Source organism: Notolabrus celidotus, chromosome 12 (assembly GCF_009762535.1).
Source record: "Notolabrus celidotus isolate fNotCel1 chromosome 12, fNotCel1.pri, whole genome shotgun sequence".
In the NCBI taxonomy this organism is placed as follows: domain Eukaryota; kingdom Metazoa; phylum Chordata; class Actinopteri; order Labriformes; family Labridae; genus Notolabrus; species Notolabrus celidotus.
In genome coordinates this window covers 14,619,767-14,638,749 of record NC_048283.1, presented here as the reverse complement: position 1 = coordinate 14,638,749, position 18,983 = coordinate 14,619,767, and the positions used below count along the sequence as shown (strand labels likewise).

The 18,983-nt window shown below is 42.7% G+C and overlaps 2 protein-coding genes across 3 annotated transcripts; both read left to right on the top strand.

The window, feature by feature from the left end:
• Nucleotides 1–783: 783 nt before the first annotated feature.
• Nucleotides 784–9,117, top strand: ntd5 (ntl-dependent gene 5). The gene is made up of 8 exons (XM_034698127.1): nt 784–867; nt 2,167–2,313; nt 2,697–2,888; nt 6,243–6,360; nt 6,871–6,947; nt 7,777–7,959; nt 8,190–8,387; nt 8,488–9,117. Exons 1-8 carry the CDS (start codon nt 801–803, stop codon nt 8,568–8,570), a joined length of 1,065 nt encoding a protein of 354 aa, XP_034554018.1. The 5' UTR covers nt 784–800; the 3' UTR covers nt 8,571–9,117.
• Nucleotides 9,118–9,411: 294 nt separating this feature from the next.
• LOC117822361 (transcription factor Sp2) lies at nt 9,412–15,948 on the top strand. 2 transcript variants are annotated; one of them, XM_034697051.1, is made up of 3 exons: nt 9,412–9,801; nt 10,398–12,869; nt 14,860–15,948. In XM_034697051.1, exons 2-3 carry the CDS (start codon nt 10,422–10,424, stop codon nt 15,217–15,219), a joined length of 2,808 nt encoding a protein of 935 aa, XP_034552942.1. In that variant the 5' UTR covers nt 9,412–9,801; nt 10,398–10,421; the 3' UTR covers nt 15,220–15,948. The 2 variants fall into 2 exon arrangements, with proteins under 2 accessions (XP_034552942.1, XP_034552941.1); XM_034697050.1 differs by having other exon boundaries at nt 9,494–9,740.
• The last annotated feature ends 3,035 nt before the right edge of the window (nt 15,949–18,983 follow it).

Genomic DNA, 18,983 nt, shown 5'->3' with positions numbered 1-18,983 from the left:
TCAGTAAATCTAAACACTTGCAATGTTTGCTTGCATCTTCACTCAAATCCCAGGCAACAGAAGCCAGATTTAAAACTACTTGATTTGTTTACTTAAGCCTGATAACTGAATTCCTCAATGCAATGAGATTTATCTGGATTATTTGTTTTGAAATCCACAACATTTTTCATGTGTTGCATCAATTTTTTAACAGGACAACAGTTCAAATATGCATTCTTGCCCTCAGAGGCGATGCTGCTTTCCTGGAAAATGTCTGGAGTGTTTTCATATTTCCTAATTGCATGAACCCTTTACTTACAGAGACACAGTGCTCACAATGAGAGGGATTTTTGCAGAAGTAGTTGTAGAGTTTTCAACACAAAACAAAGCATTCATATTGGGCTATATATAAATTCATCAAAGATAGAAGTAATACAAGGCCGTGCAGTTGAATGCACAGAAGAGTGAATGCTCCCTCACAACTTCAGGTAAAGTCTGTGAATTTCCTCTGTTCCTGTTTGTTTACTCCTGTTTGTTTACTGTGTGCACAGACAACAGCCATGTCATCCCCTGTATCTGCTGTCTCAACAGAAATGGGTGAAAGGTCCCTCTGTGTGGATTTTTTTTTAGAAACCAATTCTCCCCTCCTCAACACGAACCAGATGTGTGCTCCAGAGCTGTGCCCTCCCCCCTGCCTCCCCCTCATCCGTATCTCTTCCCCCCTCCCCCCCCCCCCCCCCCCCCCCCCTTTGTTCCCCACTTCTTTAAAAGTGCTGTGTGCGCGTGCCTCCCTCATATCGTCTGAGGCCCTGGCTGTAAGGATGGACTGTGCACTGCTGCTGCTGTCCCTGTGGGCTCTGGCTGGATTGGTGTCCCCACAGACTCCAGGTAAGACCTATGACTGCTTTCATCACACACACGCACACACCTTGGAGAGCACTGAAACCTGTATTCATGATAGACACAGTTACACTGTCACTAAATTGTGGTAATAATAGGACTTTTTCCTGCATGTATCGTTGAGTGGTTGGAACTTTAAGTTTCAAATATGTATTATCTACTTGTAGCACTTAATGATGCAACTGTTTACTACTGTTTACTAATGTTGGGATAATGCACTATGACCATGCATTTGGATGACTGCTGAGTATAATGGGCTGATTAAAAAAGTTGAATTATCATTGTTTTTAGGTGCAATTAGAAAAACACCATCATCCTGCATTACCTGTTCAATTCATTTAGACTCAATGTTTAAGTTAATACCTGCTTTTTTAATTTAAGGAATCACAAAGTTTCTCCAATTTGCAAATATCTTTGATAACAGTACATAGTCTGTGTATTTTGATGAAAGCATTAACTGTATTCTACCTTCAAACCTCAAAATGCAATCCCGACCCCACGTAATATTGGTCAGTATGTCATGATATGCAGTGATTATATAGATTTTTACCATCCTACCTGCTACATGTATGTTCTGTACACCATGTCTCCATGCTCTTCTGGCATGATCATGTGCACATTAGCCCAGAACATGTGTGTTTTTGGTCACATGTGCTGTGCTGCAGAGTGAACACAGTAGCACACATGTTTTCATTCTGAGACATGAAAAATGGGGAACGCTGTCAGACTCCCCCTCTTCCCTTCCCTTCCCTTCCCTTCCCTTGCCTTCCCTTGCTCTCCCCCTCAAATGTTCTGGACATTGAGGGTGTGTCGCTGAGGGCGTGCAATGAAATAAGTGCAAGATTCAGGTTTTATAATGTGTGATGGATTGCATGTGGGGGGAAGGAGGGGAACAAGGAGGGGTGCACTAGATTCTGGATTATTCTCTTTCACACTGATCCTGTATTTATGAAAGAGTTCCTCTTCTGAGACAGCAAACTATTCACAAAAATAAGTCAACAAGTCTCACTTTTCTATAAAAAACAAATTGACAGATGAATGGCAAAGAGTAATCAATCCTGCCATCTAGGAATTAGTCATCTGGCAACCTGGGTGGCAAATGTTTACCCGGCCACCCACACTGAGTTTACTTTCCTCCACACAGAAAACAAAGCAGAAATGCCAAACAGAAAAAATCTCAGTCTTTAAAGCAGTCTTTAGAATTTGCAACTTTTATGAGGGGTTGTGAAAGGAGTAAACAAAAGGACAATTACAGTGATGTTGTGATTGTGTGTGTGTGTGTGTAAGGTGTCACCACAGGGTCGTGTGCGCCAAGACTCCTGGTAGACGAGAAGAGGAAGTCCTGTCCCCGGCCGTGCAAGACTGACAAAGACTGTGGGAACAAACGGCAGTGTCTGTGTGACGGCCAGTGTGGGCTCAGCTGTGTGGTTCCAGGTAACCATTTGTGTGTGTGTGAGCCCTCAGTGTGGACAACACTGTGGGCTCAGTCATTAGAGGTGTTTGTGTGTGTAGCAGCTGTGCCAACATACAGCTATGCGTTTTACCCTGGAAAACAAAATAAAAAAGCTTTGTTCCTGCTCAACATCTGGGCTGAAAATCCACCCTATGTGAGTGCAGAACACAAGCTATTTATTATGCATTGCTAAATGGGGCACTGCTTGGATCCAGTCTGGTTATACAACCTCGTTAGTGCCATTTCAAAAAAGTGTTTAGTTTGGTGTAACCATTTCTTTGTCTTGCATAAGAAACAATCTATCACACTCAGAGGATTGTTCTGTTCCCTTTTCCCCCGCCTTCTAACGTGTTTTTCTCCTCAGGTCGCACTTGTCCCTGGCCTCTGCCCCCCAGTGAAAACTCAGAAGTTCAACTCCTCCATCCCACAAGCTCCTTCGATGCACTGCTTGAGGTGCGCTGCAAGCCGGGGTTCACGCTGCCCAATGGCCTGGATGCCACTATGAGACGCTGTCAAGGTGACCGGCAGTGGAGCGGGGATGTTCCTGTCTGTACAGGTGGGTTCAAGTACCGGATTTCTTCATAACAGGATATGAACTTGCCGCTTGTTCAAATTTGAATATTGCCTCATTTAGTAAAAGCAGGCACACATTATGTATATGTTTATTTTAAGGTCAAAGATCAGGTAAAAAATGTCGACTTTATTGTGAAACTGTCAGAGAAAGACATTTTCAGGAGTGAAGCCCTTCTGTGATTGAGTCCACTGAGACACTGCACAACTGGGGCTTCTCCTCATCACTATAGCAACCAGAGCTTCACTTCTGTTCTTATTGGCTGCTGTAGGATTTCATTGTTGGACTGATGATAAGTTTGAAAAGGGAAAAGAAGCTGAGCACACAAATTAATGTGCATAAAATCACACTGATACATATGCATTTTTGGATGCTTGCAAACACCTCAGAATCCTTTGTTTGTCTTAATAGCTCTACACATATACATGATATCATATTAAAGGATATGTTGTCAGTATAGTTTGCATTAGGTACTCCTATCTCAGACAGAATGAAATGCCTTTTTAAAGGGTAGACAGAGTTCACCTTATTGAATACACTAACATGGCAAAAATAACGTTGTAGGCTAGAAAAGAGCCGTCATGAATTAACTCAAGCTTTACAGGTAATACAAGAAGCTTTGATCAACCAAGACTATCATGCAGTAAAATCCTTGATCTCTCTGTGGTCTAAACATGGAACAAAGAAAAGATGAATCGGAAAAAGTGGCTCACGAAAGGCAAAATGTGCTCTACTGCTGTGCATCTGATTTCCTCCACTGCTGTGCTGTAAGTCTGCACAGCTGTACTTGAAGCAAAGCCATCAATACTCTTTAATATCTCCTCAAATCTCATCATCATACCACACATGGAAATAAGTGCTTGCTTATTGCTTGCGACAACTCGACAGCTCTGACAAAAAGCAACACAAAATCAGCTTTAAAGGTCGATCCCTGCTGTGTTAATCACACACCTGCAGCTACAAATAACATGCTTTCTTAAGGAATCCTCAAACCCTGCTGGGTCCTGGTGTCAGCCGGGGAGCTTTTTCTTTTTTAAAAAAAAAGCTTTTCTTCGATGTGAAATAAGGATACGATTCTTAGCTCAAAAGTAGAGTTTTCTCCTGCTGAGAGACGGGCAGAAGGTAGGTGGGTTTTAAACGTGTGAGAGCGTTCGTATTGTGTGTCCTTTTGCATGTGTGTTAGAGTGTGAGTCGAGCTGCTTCATGCCTGTTGAGAGGCAGTGGGCGGCAGATCACTGTCAAAGTGGCACATGGAGCAGTGCGCATACAGTGTGAGTGCATGTGTGTGAGGGTTTTTTTTAGAGGTAGATTTTTCTCTGTATACATTAGATGTGTAGGGGGCGGCTTGCACATGTGTTACAGAGTTTCTATGTGTGTGTGTGTGTGTGTGTGTGTGAGAGAGAGAGAGAGTGGGCGACAGATCACAGTCAGAGGAGTCAGAGAGCTCTCTTTTGCTCATGCTGCTGCAGGCCTTTCTGTTCCCTGCTCTCCTCTCTCCTGCTCTCCTCTCTCATCCTCTCTTCCTCTCATCTTTCACTCCTCTCATCCTCTTCCATCTGAGGCCTCTGATAAGGTCTCTCCCTCTCTCTCTACAATGGGAGCCAAGGACATGCATGCAACTCTAGGCTATTTCGATTATCCAGATTTGTGTGCATGCATCTGTTTGTGGAATAAGAACAGTATAACCACACGCTTTACATCTTTGGTCTAAATAAGGTTCTAATATTTTTTAATGCTGTGTTTCATCCCAAATTAAAAAAAAGCTTTAATTTTCAAAAGAAGAATTTTCTGTACCTGTTTCAGAGCAGTTTGCTGCTGCAGCCTGTGTGGGTGGCAGCAGTACAAGGCAGAAGAAGGGCGATATGTGAAAACAGAAACTGGGCTCCGGGCTCTCATCCGCAGCCAAACAGACTCGTAACTCTTCCTCTCCCATAGGTGCCTTTACATTCTTATATTAACGTTTCTCCCGCTCAGATACCTAAGACAGCCCTCAGGCGAGAGCTGTCTCTGCCTTTCAAAGCGGCGCACAGCTCCGAAACCTCGCGCTTGATGGAGCCCAGGTCGTTGCAGCCTCCCTCCAAGCACCACTCTTGATATTTATATTTCCATGAGCGTGAGGTACTCAAACGTCCAGGAACGAGCGCTGCCAGGTGTTATACAACCACAGATATAGCTGTGAGCTCGGAGAGGTGTCTCACCTGCTCATCGAACTTTGATATCTTACCTAAGAAGGGCTATTTCAACCTAAATAGAACAAGACATTGGGTGAAACGCCTCTGTGGGTCGCAAACTAAACACAAACCTTGAATACCTTGGTAAACACAAGTCAAATAGGTAGAATGATGGATGTCCCTTCTCCTACCCAATCTTCTTTTCTTCCCTGCTTCACTTGTTACATGCTCTTACTTTACTTCCTTTATTTGCTCTTTTTCTCTCGTCTCTGAGGTTATCTGTAAAATGACATCCACATCCACATCCGCCTGTTACAAACTTATAAAACCTCTTGTGTTTGTATTGTCAACATATTTTGGGCTCTGTGCTCTTTGCTGTGTTCCTGCATTTCTCCCTGAGGAGCTTTACAAAAACGCACACATCACTGGATAAAGAATTTGAGTTTTTCACTTGTTAAAAGCAGGATGAAAACAATAAAATGTACTCCCACTGCACGTCTGACTTTCAAAAATATTTTTAAGTACAGATGAATTATAATGTATTAAAACAGCAGCAGCAGTTCCCAAGCCAAAATTAGGGATTTGGCTTAGGAACCTTAGGACCGCCTGTTTAAGTCCCATTACAGACCAAGTCTGGATATGGGGACTGGTTGCTGGAGAGGTGCCAGGTCACTTCCTGGGCACTTCCAATGTGCCCTTGAGCAAAGCACTGAACTCCAAACTGCTCAGGGGGCTCATTTGTGTGCGGCCTCCTCACTCTCTCCATCAGTGCATGTCAAATGAATCCTGTTTGTGCATGTGTGTGTATTTCAGGCTGTGTATAGCATGTTCTATATCAGGATGTAAAAATGTACTTTCCCCCTGTGGATCAATAGAACATTGTCTTATTCCCCTAATGTATGTTAGGGACCATAAGGAGCTTTACTAATGTCCTTTTATTTAGCATTTTACATCATAAAATATCAAACACATTCATAGGACAAGTGTTTAAACATGCTGACCATCAAGAGGAGCTCATTTGGGGATTAAATTATGTAATCTAAAACAGTGTGTATTATTTCAGTACATTATTTGTTGCAGTATTTTATCACCACTCTTGCTTGAATTAAGTATCTGACAATAAAGTCTTTAACCTTCTGTTCTTTTTTTTGTTTTGTTTTACCTTTAGAGTCACTCCAACCCACCACTTCCCAAACCTGCCCTCTGTCTGAGGAAGTCACCAACACCTTCAGCATCCAGGGCAATGCTACAGTCGGAACATCCATCCGCTACAGCTGCCTGTCTGGGTGAGAAAGAGGGGGAGAAAATGGGAGGCTAAGGTTGTATGTGCGTAGGCTGAAAATGTGAGAAAACCTGCAATGATGATAAGGTAGAAATGGAGGAAGTGAGAAGATGGGGATGGAGTGTGAAGAAGAAGGGGGAGGGGGAGGAGGGGGGGCTTGATTACAGGAGAGGTGTTGGGGAAGGACGGATGATGAGCGACGAATGGCAGGGAATTCATTTTGATCTCCCAGCTGACGATGCTTCCATTGAGCTAACTAGGTCATTACAGTCTTATCTTGTATTGACTCCCCTCTACACACTGACTCATCCACAGGAAAGGATGGGCCCAAGTGGATGTGTCAGCCAAAACTGTGCACACTCAAAATGTAGACCCTCTGAGAGAGACAGAGTGGGAAAAGGAACCATTTACACCTTTTTTCAGCACTTCTATTTAGATGAGACTCATTAGGTGTCAATAATGCAAATGTCACACCACCACCTGCCTCCATCACTCTCCATTTTCTCCTCTGCAGGGCGGATATAGTGGGGAGCAGTGAAAATTTCTGCCAGGATAATCAGACCTGGCAGTATCCCCATCCTATCTGCAAAGGTCAGTGTGCTTCGGCTTGTTTTCCTCTTTACCACTCTTTGGTATCACTCTTTCAGGGTTAGCAGGAGAACATGAATGGTAGTTGATGTGAGGCTGAATGGACTGAGAGATTGCATGTCTGTTTTGTTGGCATATGCATTTATTTTTTGTGTGTGCATGTGCAGATATGCATAAAAGACTGAATCAAAGCAGGGGAAGCATGAATACACAAAAGCTTTCAAGTAGAGGCCTCTCAATAAGACAGAATGTCTGTTTCAAAGTGCTTTACTGCCATCTTGTGGACAAACCTGGAACTGCATGGCCTGGTTGACAGCAGATTTATGCTGGCACTGGAGTTTTGAAAAGGGTCAAATTTGACAAGGTTCTGCAGATTTTCTTTTCCCATATCTTGACCCATAAGCATGTAATTAAAGTGTGTAGGTTTTTCACTCTTACATTACAAGTAGGGTGTTGTTTACATCACAACACATTGTTGCATTTAACACCTTTTTTTTCAGTTAAACTCTTCTCAATTCCATCTGCTTGAACAGGCTTTTACACTTAAGTTAAACAAAAGTAAGTATTTCCAGGGGGAATGATCAAAACACCAGATTTAGAGTGTTAGAAAAAAATTTTTTAAACCATGTGCTGCCTGTTGATTAGCTCTGTCTCACAAGATGCTGACAGGACTATGACCAGCCCTGGCTTTTGTTAAAACACAGCAAAGATAAGATAATAAAAAACAGAAGCATTCTTAGAGTTGAAGGCTTTTTTAATTAGCTCTTCTCTTAGATTAGATAAAACCCCTGAACCTGTGGACTTATTTACTCCCTCTCTCTCACACTGCTAGAGGTGTACTGCCAGCCACCCCGGGATGTGGAGCAGGGCTACGTGGTGGCGGTCCAGAAGACTGAGTATGAAGTGGGCTTTGATATCCACTACCTCTGCAAGAGGAACTTCCTGCTAGATGGACCCCAGAAGGTCACCTGCCTGCCCGACGGCAGCTGGAGTGCAGCGCCCCCACACTGCAGAGGTGAGACATTTGTAAACTACACCAAGTATGACATTTATACAAATAATAAGTTTAAATAAAGATACTTGGAATAAAAAATAACCTTGCATTCATCATATTCTTATGGTGTTTACCCATTCAATGTATGCAGAATGTAAATATACTGGCTTGCATTTACAGACTCAAACATAAATACCAGCATCAGCAGTTTGCATGATGCTAACATTATACTTTGTTGATTGTCTCCCCAGCTCGTTGTCTCATCCCTGCTGAGCGGAGCCGTGTTGTGATTGGTGGAGTGAAGCGCTGGCCCTTTGACATCACAGACGCCATGGTTCCTCATGGAGAAAATGTGACATTCTTCTGCAAACATCCTCGCAAGCAGTGCAGCTTCACTGCAACCAAGACCTGCTTTGATGGAGAGCTGCACCCACAAGACTGCTACCTTGGTAAACCTGCACCACCTTTGCTTTCCTGCATTCACTGTCAGCCATGAGAGGAGTATGAGATGGGATTGATTCTTTATTGATGGTTGATTTTGTCTTTCAGAGCCCACGTGGTTGCAGTACAAACTCTTCCCCCACCGGCTGGTCTCAGAGATTGAAGCGTGTGAGCCAGGAGATGTGGAGTGATGACCTGCACGTCTGAACTCAACCCAGCCAACACTCATGACACTGTGACACAATACCAGCACCTCCACCTGACTCATACCAGCATCCATCTTCTTGGGCAGTCCTTCTTCACTCTGCAGCTTTGCTTCTATCTATACTATGATTATGGTCTGTTAGACACTGAAATATTACTCACAGCTCTTGTGGATGGGCAGGCTAAGCTGTCTATCTTGAATTGTAGGTTTCATGGCCTCTGTCACCCTCTCCTGCATGCATTCTGGATCTCCATCACACTGCAGGCATAATTATATTCTGCAAAAGTATATGTTAGATCTTTCTCAAGCCTGAGCTAATGCATACTGTAGCTGCAATCCATAGGCCTCCGTTATGATGTACGTATAAAGCATTATTTCATCAGTTCTGCCTGTGATGATACCTTCATGTAACCTAACTAATACAGACTCTGTGATATCTCACTGTGTGATCTTTCTTTCCCTCTTGTATATGACGCATCAAGTCTTGAGGCTTGTAAGTGTTATTGATTTGAAATAAAGTTATGTGAAAACGGTTTCAGCCTCACTTCTTGTGACAGAGTCCTACAGTAAGAGCTCCTGGGTCCATATTTCTCCATGCTTCCAGTGTAGCTCTTGCTTTGTCTCCCTGCTCTTTGACTGCCAGGCGCACAGAGAGCCTCTCTTCGCAGGCTGCAGGTTCAATCGTACTCATAGGCTGAACATGGCTACTGGTCGGACCCGGTAGGCTGCGACACCATAGCAACTCCCCTTGACCCCTCCCTCCCTCGGCATTCGCAGCATCACCCTTTACACTGCACAGTCATATTTGGTCCTCCGGAAATATCCACAGCACGGGTAAGCCAGTCCCTATGCCGCGAGAGTATGGGTGGAGTATGGTTCAAAATACAGTTTTAAATGTATCGAAAGGGAGTCCGGCGCGTGCTCCTCCGGCTGTGACAGCACGGGTGGGAGGAAATGACAGCGCGCGGGGAAAGTTTGTCCTAAAAGCTGCTGGACTGCGCTCGAGTCGCGCTGTCTCGGACCCTCGGCTCTAAAATGGCTGGCTGTAGGTCCGAGGAAGCTCCGGTGCAAAGGGAAGGATCTACTCCACACCGAGACTGCCTGTGAATATTCACGTTTCTCTGCTCTGGCTATCGACGTGATGGCGGTGTCCCAGGTCCGAGAGCTGTCAAAGCGCTCCAGCACCATAATGTTACTGGCATTTCGGACCTAGGACTGTGCGTAATGGCGTCCTCCACGACCACTGCTCCTCGATTAATTCACAGACAAATATTTATAAAAGGCTCGTTTCCGCAAATCAAAGGGAATATATATATTATTCCAAACTGAATTTAGAAATGAAACGTTTTATTCTTTGTGTTGCATGTTGACGAGAGAAGTGAGGGGAGGGAGATGTTTCGCTCACATCTGTCAGACTCGATGCGTTTCAGAATGACAGGCGACTTGTCTCGTTAGAGAGTCGCTGAGATAGATTTTAGGATCACTCAAGGTGTCCAAAATAATTATCAGGATGGTCTGGTGCTGAGGAGGAAGAGAAGAAGGGGGTCAAATGAGTCGTTCATCATGTCGCCGCAGGGAGTTAGGGGCTCAGTCTGCTTCATTGTCAGACAGTCAGATATATCACAGAATTTGGGACTTCTAGCTTTTGAACTAAACCTGACCTGATAATCAAACTGAGACATTAACTTTATCCAAAAAAGCCCAGTGTAGCCTAATTTATTTCCCACACTTTGTCATGATGACAATGTTTTTCTGAATATTCTAAGTTTGTCACTCTGAGTGTCTAATTTATAATTATGTTTGTATTTTGCAGAAATATAAATGGGTATGCCCCAAAATGGATTCTCAGCTGGCTTCAGTCCTGACCAGTGGCAGCCTAGATGTCCAAAATGGCAGCCAGTGTGCAGAGGGATCAGGACCAGTGACAGAGGTTTTTTTGGACTCAAAGGAAAAAACCTCACCCAGTGCTGTACCAGGTAACCTCCAGCCATGCCCTGTCACAGCAGCAGTGACCATCAGGAGGACAGATGCTCCATCAATCAATGGGAAAAAGCCAGAGGTGGGCGGGCCTTGTGAGCCGGCCTTTCAGGAAAGGAGAAGTGAGATTGCTGGGTTGAAACAGCCAATTACAGTCAAGACTGGAGTGCCTGTGGTGCACAGCCAACCAATCACACTCAAAATTGTTGTTCCCCCACGGTGCAAGAGGCCAATCACAAACTCTGTCATCAGCCCGACCAAAGACTTTGCTCGCTCACATTTTATAAGACCAGTTCCTGTCTCAGCTGAAGAAGAAAAAAACCGAAATAACATCCAAAACACTGCTCTTAAGAATAAAAGAGAAATCCAGGAAGTTGTTCATCAAAAGACTGAGGATGCTAAAACAGAACCATTCCACAAGACTGAGGCAGAGCAGGAGGAGAAAACCTGCAAAGCAAAAGATGTTTCTCGTGCTAAAATAATCCAAAATGATGGGTTAGAGGCTCCTTTAATCCCTTGCACTACTACAGTAAAAATACTAACCCAAAAAATGATTAAAGAGGAAAACACAGAGAGAGAAATTGAAAATATTCCTCTAATTTTGCAAGAAATGGACTTGAAGTCTTGTGTAATATTTGATAAGTTAGGAATGGAAGAACAGACAGAGCCGCTGGATCTGAGCTTGCCTACAAAAAGAGAGAGTCGAGAGAGGAGGTGTGGACGCTTCCTGGATGATTCGGGTTGCGAGAGCTCGCTGATCATGGAGGTGGATGAATATGAGGGAGAAGGAGACAGAGATATTGTGGAAGAAGATGACGAGGGTCAAAACAGGAACTCTGTCCTGTGTATGGATGGAACACATACACTTGAAGACTCTCTCTTGTCGCCCTGTTTTTTTTCCAACTCCATCTTTAGCTCCCTCTCCTCAGTGGACTGTGACACTGAAAACCTCCTTCTCATAGACGACCAGGGAATCCCGTATACTCTCAGTCCAGATGGAGTCAAAGTGCCGCAAGTCGACGCTTCCACATCAGAGGATCCTCAGTCAGATCAGGCTAGTTCAACAGAGGCAGAAGGAGCAAATTCGTCACATTTAGCAGATCCCAGCATCAGCCAAAGTTTAGACAATGCACTAAATGCACCTTCTGATGATCTGTTCCCCTCACCAGCCTCTAATACAGACTCTCCACAACTATCTGTTGATCAGACAATGACAGAGAAAGATGGCATGACGAGTTTGATCACTAACTCAGACCCAACTGAACTTAGTGTGCAGTCTGTTCAGGAGTCTAGTCCTGTTCTGTCAGCTTCCTCTGGAATATCACTCCCCACCCAGCCCATTCAGATTCTCACAAACCCTTCTGCCAACACTCCTATTCTGCTCCTCTCAGCCTCCTCCTCCTCCTCTCAGCTCTCTTCAGCTCCAATGGGTATCTCGCTTCCTCTTTCAGTCACCCAGACCGCCCCTGGTGCTTCCACCCAAATGTTCCTGCTCCTTTCTTCTTTACCCACCTCCTCCTCCACAGACTCCGCCTCTACCTCTACCCCAATTGCCGTCCTCGACCCCTCCACCGGCCAGTTGTCACAGATCACAGCAGCCTCGGCCCCGGCGGTCTCCCTCCCTTTGCCCCCTGGTCAGCAGGGATCACCTCTTCCCACGCTGTCTCACCCCGTTATAAGACTGAGCCCCAACAACCCCCCCATCATCCTATCAGGGGTAAATAATGTCAACTCTGGCTCTGTTCTCACCTCTCTTACCATACAGTCGCCCTCTCCTGCTCCTCAAAATGACGTCCGCAGCACTACTCCTCTTCTTCATTCTCAAATCAGCTCTTCCGACTCAAACATAGGAAGTGAAGCCATATCTACTGAAGAAATCTCAAATGAAAACAAGAAGCCATCAACGTCAGACTCCTCTGCTACTACAACCTTTGACCCCTTGGCTCAGCCCAGCTCAGAGGCCCAGTCACCTTCCCCAGAGCCCAAGTATGACTCGTCAGACCTGCACTCACAACACTTACCTCTGGACGACCATCTTTACTTCTCCAGTGCTGCTGCTCCTCCCTCCCCTCCTATAGGATCCATACTCTCCTCTGGTAAAATCGAGCCCCTCGACCCACTGGATCCCCTCTCTTCGGAGGAGTCCCCCAACAGCTTGGCATCTCGCAGGGTGCTATACTGCCAGCTGTGCCCTCGGGTCTTCTTTTACCTCTCCGACCTCGAGCGCCATGCCATCACTCACTCGCAGAAGAAGCCTCATGTCTGTCAGCAGTGTGGGAAAGCCTTCAAACGCTCCAGCCATCTGCAGGTCAGAGCTAGTTAATACAAACTATTATTTCATTAGCTGTATAAGACCAACTCATCACAGATGTTACAAATCAACACCGCAGGGACTCTACAAGATGTGAACACAATTGTAGCATTTTTATCAATTTTTAAAGTTGATATTTTGGCATTCACTGGCTTATTTACACACACACAGCAGACATGGAGTAGCATTAGGATTAGCATTTATTGGATATTTGTGTCCCCCTGATGAAAAGGGTCTATGTTCTCTAAAATCTGGCTCCAGAGTTGCTAAGTGCTCTGCTGTGTTTACCAGCTTGTTGATAATTTGGTGTCTGTTGTTTGGTATTTGGCAGGTAGTGTTTAGTAGGTTTTTAGAGCTTTACAGTAAAAAAGAAAAAAAAAACAGTTACCCACTGGATCCTTTTACAATGGTATAACAACTAGAGATAGACCAAAAAAAATTTTCAGGGCCGATACCGATTATTAGTAGTCAAGGAGGCCGATAACCGATATTTGGAGCCGATATTCATTTACAGTAAAAGGGAAAATATTGTCATCAAAATTTTGAATAATACAAACTACAACACTTAACTTTGTTTAAATGCCTTTAAGCATATGTTTATTAAACAGCTTTTCAGATTTGCAACATGTTAAATGTTTTTTTTTATCTTAGACATCTTTGTTTAAAATTCTAACACAAAGTGCAGGGAGCTCCCAGGCCTAGCAGCATGTCTTATAAAGTTAAATAAAAACTTAAACAAATAAATAGCTTCCTAAAGTTTTCTACAGTAAATAAAGTTTTCCAAAATGTCAATATGACTGAAATGTTAATCTTTCACTTATCTCTGTTTTATGGGGGTATTTCAGTGTTTTTGAGTGGGGTTATATGTAGTAGCAGCCATGTAGTTTTAGATCACTAGAAATTGTAGGGGCCACAACGGATGCTGCTCAGCTCGTCCCCTGTAATGAGAAACTGCAGGAGAAATGGAACACAAGCTAGGCTACGGTTTCTGCAGACGGTGTCATTTCTGCCACGTGATTTAGTGAATTTCGAAAGATTGCGATCCAAGCACTCACGTCGATTTATGCTCTACTTGGAGTTACCTGGTGGTGCGGCTGCATCAGAGCCAAAATAACCCAGTTTTAAATTGATCTCTTATCGGCCGTCAGATTTTTTAAAAATGCTGATACCGATATGCGTCAAAATGCTGAATATTGGTCTATCCCTAATAACAACTGTAAAAGATAACTATACAATTTAACATGATTGTAAAGCACAACAGTGAGCTGGAAGATTCTACTAAGCTCTGAAGAGCTGAGGTGGGCTCCCTAAGTTGAGTTATAAGTCTGTAATCATTAAAGTCAATCAAACAATCAATTTATATTCATATAGAATGCAATCACAACTAAATTTATCCCACAACACATCTCATCAAAAGAAGGTATGGACTAATTTAGTCTTTGTAATACCATCTACAGTGAGTCCACCAATTAGCAAGCACTTTTTATGGTGGCAGGTAAACTTCCTTATGAGAGGCAGAAACCTCGGGTGACTCATTGGTCGACAGTCATCTGTTGTGACTGGCTGGATGAAGAAAGTGAGACAAGAAAGAAAGAAAGAAAGAAAGAAAGAAAGAAAGAAAGAAAGAAAGAAAGAAAGAAAAAAAGAAAGAAAGAGACAGACCATTGAGAAAAACGCAACAAAAAGAACAACCTGGATTATAGACCTGGCACAGTGGAAGACTTCCTTATAACTGGCAGAAACCTCAGGTGAAACCAGACTCATTGGTCGACAGCCATCTGCTGTTGATGGCTGGATGAAGAAAGTGATAAAAAGAAAGAAAGAAAGAAAGAAAGAAAGAAAGAAAGAAAGAAAGAAAGAAAGAAAGAGACAGACTATTGAAAAAACAACAACAAAGAACAACAGGGACAACAGACTGATGCTAGCTGTGCAAAATGTGTTAAAATGTTACTTATATATGTGTAATCTCAACTGTTTGTCTTTACAGAGACACAAGCACATCCACACAGGCCAGAGGAACTTTGTATGCCCCATCTGCTCCAAACGCTTCAGGGAGGCCGGTGAGCTGCAGCGCCACCAAAGGGTCCACACCGGAGAGAAACCATACCAGTGCCAACTCTGCCACACCCGCTTTGCCGAGCGCAACACACTACGCCGACACACTAAACGCAAACACCCTTACCACCAAGTAGCCATGGAGATGCTGAATGAGAGGAGAGGAGGCAGCCGAGGAGACCGAGGAGGAGGAGGTGAAGGATCTGGTGTGCAGGAGGAAGAGGAGAGCGCCGAGTGGTACAGCTCCACTGTGTCTCAACTGGAAAACTCTGAGTCTGAGGCGGAAACCTAAAGAGTCCAAAGTTAAGAGGAGGAGAGATTAGCAGGGTGAAAAAGTGTGAGACACTGAACTTTCCTCGTTAGTTAAATTCAAAGAAGGGAGCACTTGCAATATTTATTTAATGCTTTTAAAGTAATTTATTTATGAATATATATTAGACCCATTCCATTTAATGGTCCAAATGTTCCGCCTTTAAGTCATCCTGACTTCCATGCAGACGTTTCTGTAGGGAAAGGTTGCATAATTAAAGGGAAATCTTGACTTTAAATCATGCCTTTTTGTTCAAGTTCAGGATGTTAATTAGTTTGCCAACTTGAGGTCGTATTCTGACACAATCCATGAAAAAAACCCTCAAGTGCTCCAAAAATAAATAACCTATTTACTGTAAAAAAGAAAAGAATCTCTGCTCTAGCTGTATATATATTTAAAGAGAACTATTTGTAAGAGCTGCACTTCTGCACTATCTTAGATGAAAGATGTTATCTATCTTTCTCACCGTCAGAGACACTGTGAGTCATTTGCACATGTTTTATTTCAAATGAATATTACATTTTTTACATTGTGAAGGAAAATGCTAACTTCTTTCTTTTTGTTGCAACTATTGATTTGATGTATTTAATCCATATCATGTCAGAGTTTGACCAAATTTATTGATTTATTCTCACATTAACACTATATTCAGACTTTTTTCTTTAATGTGAACTATGTTAAATTATTTGAATTAAACTTTATCAATTTCACAAAGTTTTTTCCCCACATTTTTCTCTACTTTCTTCCATGCAGACGATGAAAGGTTTGAAGAATGGTCAATGTGGCTTTTCATTAAAAAGTTTATATTACACTTAGCTTTACTTGGCAATGAACACTAAGGCTGGTGCTCGTATATCTCCTCTAATTAAACTGATCTTCAGAGATGGTTTTCTTTTCTTCATTAATAACCCAGGATGAGACCAGACTGTACATTGATCTTTGTAAAGAAAAAGAAGAGAAATATACCTGATATATATCTACTGGACTGCCTCCAGGGAGTAATTGAGTTTGTAAGACAGTCCCCTGGTTTTTTGCACACTCTCAATTTTCTGCTCCATTTACGCCACAGAGCCTAACAGAGCTGAGCTCAAGATAAGTTATTAAGCACTGTATCGCTCAACCCGACCCGACTGGGTACTTATAGCCGTCCCATACGCTGGCCATTGTGTGCAAAGAGATGCTTCTGCATGCTGAGAGGCCCGTGCTAAGCTTCCTTGTATTTCACTCAGGCAAACTAACTTTCATAGAGGGTCAGTAGAAGGAGAGAGGTGTAGAGGAGCAAAGGTTAACTGTGAAGTCTCTGAGAAAGCAGATTGTGCTGCAGAGACACACTCTGCTTATGGAGATAGTATTTGCCCTTGTAAAACTTTAATGCACACTTTACCTTCAGCATTTCACCTTTTGTTGAATATATAGCCTGCAAATCATTGTGGGAGTCTTTTCACTTACAAAAAAGAACACCAAGGACTCTGATAAATTCTAAGTAACAGCTGACAACATCACAGATTTTTGCAGTTACACTTATACTAAGAAAGCTTCTTATTTAGAGGGTCCATTTACATTTTGTCAAACCTTAAAAGGATCCTGAAGTCTTCATATTTATATTTCTGAGTATGTCCCTCCTGTCCATACTGATTATAACATGACTGCTTCCTAATGCTAGATGTGTAGGATAGGAGACCAAATCCTTAAACTCCCGTAATCTCCTCAAACTTCCCTTGTAGCCAATATGAATCTTCAGCAGTCTGAGAGTGTCTGAACATATCTGAACCTTTTACATTTCCCTTTTTTTTGGTTAAACGTCTGCTTCAGCTCAACAAAGAAAAGCAGTTGGTTTGTGAAAGTTTGAATTTCGCAGTTAAAAGAATAAAAGTTTGGAGCATCCCCTCTCGGCTTCACTGAGTTAGTCTGTTGAGGTCCCTGAGTAAAGTTGGACTCTTTCATCTCTTGTACTTGTGACATGTTAAGAAGGGAATTATTCAGGGGCAGTGTGAACAGGAGAGGTTAAAGTAAAAATATTCAATGCACATTTTGATAGACTTGAAACATTTAAGAATGTGAACCTGTCCTTGACCATATCTTGTCATATGAGGGCATTCCTGGTGAGGAAATTCAATGAGCACATCCTCTTTATAGTGATGTTGGATTCATAGGTATTTTGCATTAATATAATAAAATACTTTGAGGTAGTGACGAGGTTCAATCTGGCTCATTCTTGATGAATTTACACTCCAGATTAATTGGCTCTTTTTATGGCCCCTTCTCACTGAAAGTCAACATGTACCTATACATCGAAGAAAGTACAACTTTTCCCACCTTTTTTCTGCATAATATAGAAAAAGTTGTATAAATATAATATGATAAATGTTTTCATTAACCCTTTTCATCATTTAGGAAACTAAAGAGTGAAAAAACAAAAGCAAGGCAAGGCAGCTTTATTTGTATAGCGAATTTCATACACGAGGGCAACTCAATGTGCTTTACATTAAAAGATTAAAAGCATTGGAAACATTCAGACAAGCATGAAAGAACACAATTAAAATGACAAATATAATAAAACAGAAAAGAAAAGGAAAATTAGAAATATATTAAAAGTAAGATTAAAAATTTGTATTTAAAACAAGGTAAGATAGGAAGGCAGTGGGAAATAAAAAGTCTTAGTCGCTGATTTAAAAGAGGTGAGAGTTGGAGCAGACCTACAGCTTTCAGGGAGTTCCAGATATGTGGTGCATAATGACTAAACGCTGCTTCACCATGTTTCGTTCTGACTCTAGGGACTGAAAGCAGACCAGTACCTGATGACCTCAGAGGTTGAGATGGTTCATACAGTAGCAGCAGATCAGCAAAGTATTTTGGGCCTAAACCATTCAGTGCTTTATAAACCATCAGCAGGATTTTAAAGTCTATTCTCTGACAGACAGGAAGCCAATGTAGAGATCTAAGAACTGGAGTGATGTGGTCTACTTTCTTGGTCCTTGTTAGGACTCGAGCAGCAGCATTCTGTATGAGCTGCAGGCGTCTGATAGACTTTTTAGGGAGTCCTGTAAAGACCCCATTACAGTAGTCTAGTCTGCTAAAGATAAATGCATGGACAAGTTTTTCTGCATCCTGCTGAGATATAAGTCCTTTAATCGTTGATATCTTCTTACGGTGATAGTGGGCTGACTTTGTCTTAAAGTGGCTGCTGAGTCTATGACTACACCAAGGTTTCTGGCTTGGTTTGAACAAACATGCACTTTCAGTTCATTATCTCACTCTCTCACTGTATGTTCATTCTATGTTATTAATGATACACACATCAATAAAAGATTAAACATAATAAGCTCACTCATCAAATTATACACCGGAATTGAATTGAATTTAATATTAACACGATTTAATGAATTTTAGTCACACTTGCAGTAAGTCTCTCATCATGTGCCTTACAAAAGAAGAGGCCTGAGCTCACCTTGTTGTAGAGGCTTATTGAGGTGCTTCATACATATTGTTGAGGTCACTGTGAGGGGTCAGCCGTTGAATCAATGCCACTCTGTCAGTCATTAAAAAAAAGAATAAATTGAAAACAGACTCTGGTGCCTAATTGACACCGCTGGGCTGCTGCACCGCTGAGCATACAAGGTCCTCAGTGTGTGATGATGATGAATATTCAACCCAGTACGTGAGATCAGCAGTCCAGCTGGAGATGTGTGTGTACAGTACAATGTGTGTGTGTGTGTGTGTGTGTGTGCGTGTGTGCGTGTTGGGTG